The 4,227-nt window shown below is 47.5% G+C and overlaps 1 protein-coding gene across 1 annotated transcript; it reads right to left on the reverse strand.

Moving 5' to 3' along the window:
* Positions 1 to 1,973: 1,973 nt before the first annotated feature.
* On the reverse strand, positions 1,974 to 3,018 carry LOC142004645 (olfactory receptor 4E1-like). The gene has a single exon (XM_074982273.1). It carries the CDS (start codon positions 2,916 to 2,918, stop codon positions 1,974 to 1,976), a length of 945 nt encoding a protein of 314 aa, XP_074838374.1. The 5' UTR covers positions 2,919 to 3,018.
* Positions 3,019 to 4,227: the final 1,209 nt, after the last annotated feature.

Raw genomic sequence — 4,227 nt, forward strand, 5'->3', positions numbered from 1 at the left:
GAAAACAAAGAAACAACAATGGTGAAGCTTTTCCTGTGCAGGAGACATCAAAATAGAAAAAAATCAATGTGATAAAATGAACAGTATCCAGAGTTGTGTTCCCCCCATCCCCTTCATTCTTTCATTTCCTCCTTCTTTCCAAAGCTGGGGAAGCTCAGAAAACAGGCACTGGAAAGGGAGAGGGGAAAACGAACCCAAAGAACTCCCCTGCAAACTTTTGAAGTTACTGCAGTCAGTGGTAAAAAGGACCACGTGAGAGCAAGCGGTGAGCAAGGCCTTTCTCCTGCTGCCCCTCGTCTTCCTGTTAAAAGTGGGAAAGAAGCGAATAAGGAAGTGAACTCTGTATTGACACAGTTTCAGTCAGGGTTTACCTTGGTGTCTTCTGTCAAAAGGAAACAAGTAACTGACAGAAGGGGAGCAATGGACATTAATTACCACATGGAAATGTTAATATTTGATGTAAACAAGTCACCCCAACCTGTATTTGTAAAGGAGCGCTGGCATCTAAAGCCAGGGCGAGCAATCATTTTGGAGTGGAGGGCATGTGAATATTTCAGTACGTGGTCAAGGGCTGACACTCTTCTGTGGGGGAGATGTGGGCTCTGGGATGGAGGCTGGGTGCAGAAAGGAGCTCGGGGTAGGTGACTGGGGTTCAGGAGAGGGTGTGGGGTCTGAGAGGGATTTTGATCAAAGGAGAGGGTTGTGATCTGGGGTGGGGTATGGGGATGCAGGGGGTCTGGGAGGGGTTATGGGTGCAGAAGATGATGCTGACCTGAGAGAGGGATGTGGCAGTGAGCGCTGGGTCTGAGCGGGTGTTGAGATCTGGGACCAGAGTGAAGGATGCAGAGAGTTTGGTGGGTTACATGGGGCAGGGTATTGAGGGAAAGGGTGCAGGAGGGGGTGTGGAGGGAGGAGAGGATTCTGCCCTCATGGGCATCTAAGAGGGGTTGCAGGGTTCACACATTTTTCTCCATCTTCAGCAGAATCTCTCAGCTCTTACTGGCCAGAAGTTGGCCAATGGGAGTGGAGAGATTGTGCTGCACTGCCCCTGCTCCCAGCAAAATCTCTCAGCGCCGATCGGCTGGTTTCTGGCCAATGGATGACAGATTTTTCTAGAGGAAAGGAAATTACCCTAAACACCTATATGCTTCCCTAGGCACCAAATCAGCATTAGAAATATGGCACCTTGAAGTTGCAATGTCAGAACAAAAGATGCCTTCAATTCTCTTAGACCTTTTCCAATAAAAACAGGGAGAATGACATTTGGGGTCACCTTCCTTTTTCCAGCTTTTCTACGTTCATCAGGGTTGGGAGGAAACAAAGAAGGGAAATTAGAAAAGGGAAAGAGAACTAGACCCACCACAATTTAAAAATGGAAAGTTAAAAAACAAAACAAAACAAAAAAGAAACAAAAAAACCCGCTTCTGAATATGGGAAAAACCAACTTGAAGCTTTCATGTTACCAAAAATTTCCAGTGAATGAATGAATCAACTGATCAATCAAAAGTCTGAAAAAGCCCTGACATTTCCCCGTTCTTTGCCCAACATAAGAAAGTAAGACTGACTCTACTGGGTCAGACCAAAGTTCCATCCAGCCCTGTATCCCAGGTGCAGACAGAGGCCAATGCCAGGTGCCCCAGAGGCAGTGAACCGAGCAGGTAATGATAAGCCATCTGACAAACAGAGGCTAGGGACACCGTCCGACCCATCCTGCCTAAATATACCTCCTAGAAGTGGAAGGGACCTTGAGAGGTCATTGAGTCCAGTCCCTTCACTCACAGCAGGACCAAGCACCCTCCTTAACACACATCTGTGAAAGCCCCCCCACAAGGATTGAACTCACAAGTCTGAGTTTAACAGCCGATGCTCTAACCACTGAGCTATCCATTCCCCAAATAATAAGCCTTGTGGGTGCTGGAGCATGTCATCTGGGAACGTCCTATAAGAATATGAGTCCTCCTGATATATGGGGTCTATTTCTCCTCTTCATCCACCTTTCTCCCCACCAGCTTGCAGAGCGCCCGCTTCATGTCCTCGTTCCTCAGGGTGTAGATGATGGGGTTGAGCAAGGGGGTGATGGCCGTGAAGAACACCGACACCACCTTGTCCTCGGAGAAGCTGGTGGAGGGGCGGGAGTAGATGAAGATGCAGTGACCCAGGAAGAGCGTCACCACCGTCAGGTGAGCAGCGCAGGTGGAAAGCGCTTTGCGTCGCCCTGTGGATATGCGGTTCCTCAAGGAGACCAGAATGACGCCGTAGGAGCCCACCAGCACCACGAAGCAGACCACGGAGATGAGCCCTGAGTTGGAGACAATGAGCACTTCAATAACATAGGTGTCGGTGCAGGCCAGCCTGATAATCGGCGGCACATCGCAGAAGAAGTTGTCTATCTCCCGGGACCCACAGTAAGGCAGATTGATGGTCATACTAGTCAGAGATAAGGAGTGGATGGTTCCGCCCAGCCACACAGCACCAGCCAGCAGCAAGCAGACCTTGTGGTTCATGATGGTGAGGTAGTGCATGGGTTTGCAGATGGCCACATAGCGGTCATAGGCCATGACGGTGAGGATGAAGACCTCAGTGCAGGTGAAAAGATGGAGGAAGAACATCTGCGCCACACAACCCCCAAAGGAGATGGTCTTCTCTGTCGACAGGAAGTCAGCCAGCATCTTGGGCACAGTGACGGAGGAGTGGCACACATCAATGAAGGAGAGGTTGGTGAGGAAGAAGTACATGGGTGTGTGAAGGTGCCGATCATAAAAGATGGTGACCATAATAAGGATGTTCCCAGCTAAGGTTAGCAGGTAGATGGGCAGGAAGACCAAGAATAGGATCAATTGTGTCTCTGGGTCGGAGGAGAGCCCAAGAAGGATGAACTCAGTTGCCATAGTCTGATTCTGGGTTACCTCCTCTCCCATGTTTTTTCCTAAAAAGGAGAGGAAATGGTTATCGGAATGGAGCTGGATCTCCTTTGAATAGTTTCTGACCCCTTCCTCCAGTGGGACTGCCTGTCTTCTGCTAAAGGAGCCATCAGGATACAGATAGGTGGATTTCTGTATAATTAATAAACAGTTATGCGATACCTAACAATGTCCCTGAGTTCTCTTCATATTTATAAGGTAGAGTCGGGGGACAGTTTTTGGAGGAATGTCTTATTCACTGAAAAATACAGTTATGGCAGACAGAAGATATTCATGAATCAGATTCAAATGCAGGGAATTGTTTCCAATTAAATATGGCCAAAAATATAAAAATAAAGATCAAAACTTTTGATTTTGACCTTTTTGAAGTAGAAGTTTCATGCTTCAAAATAATGGTTTTGCTTAGAAATACAACTAAACATATTTAATCCAAGAAAGAAGGAAATCCCCAAATTAAACAAAGCAGAATTTTCACATTAGGTGAACAAAACATTTAGTTCGTGTGGAAATGAAAAAAGGGTTTTCCTTTCAGGGGGAAAACCTGGTAGAAATTCCATTGTGGGTGACCAAACAGTAAGGTCCATTATTCACTCTGTGCTGATAGCTTGCCAAAAGAAACACCGGTCTAGAGCCTGAGGCACAGAGCAGGGCACTGACTTGCCTCAGATCAGTGGCAGAATCAGGAACGGGATCCAGGTTTTGAGAGTCCCAGACAATGGAACACAGTAATTTCCCCACTTCCCGTCTCCTCTTAGCCCTCCACTGGTTCCTCTTGCTCCACCACACAAGCACAGTGGGCCAAATCCTCAAACGATGCAAACAGGTGTTGCTCCCATCCTAGACCTGTCTGCCTGCCTGTTACTCCAGCCCTCCACAGGGTCTGTCAATCTACACCAGCCCCACAGTATCTGATCACTTGGGGGAAGACTTTTCAAAGGCAGGAAGGGCATTCAGCCACACGAGTCCTGTTGGACATCAATGGAGTTCGGCACATAACTCATTCGGATGTATGCTTGAATCCCAATAGGTGCCTATCTGCATTTTTAAATGCTCAAGTACCTTTGTAAACATGATGCCGTGTCCCCTGCTTTTGAAAGACTCCCCTTTATCGGCTATCATGGCTCCAGCATGTAGATATTTTAGTACGTAAGATGAACATGAGAATGGTCATACTTGGACAGACCAAAGGTCCACCTAGCCCAGTATCCTGTCTGAGGACAGCGGCCATTGCCAGGTACCTCAGAGGGAATGAACAGAACAGATAATCATAAAATGATCCATCCTCTGTCACCCACTCACAGCATCT

Source organism: Carettochelys insculpta, chromosome 32, assembly GCF_033958435.1.
Source record: "Carettochelys insculpta isolate YL-2023 chromosome 32, ASM3395843v1, whole genome shotgun sequence".
NCBI lineage: Eukaryota > Metazoa > Chordata > Testudines > Carettochelyidae > Carettochelys > Carettochelys insculpta.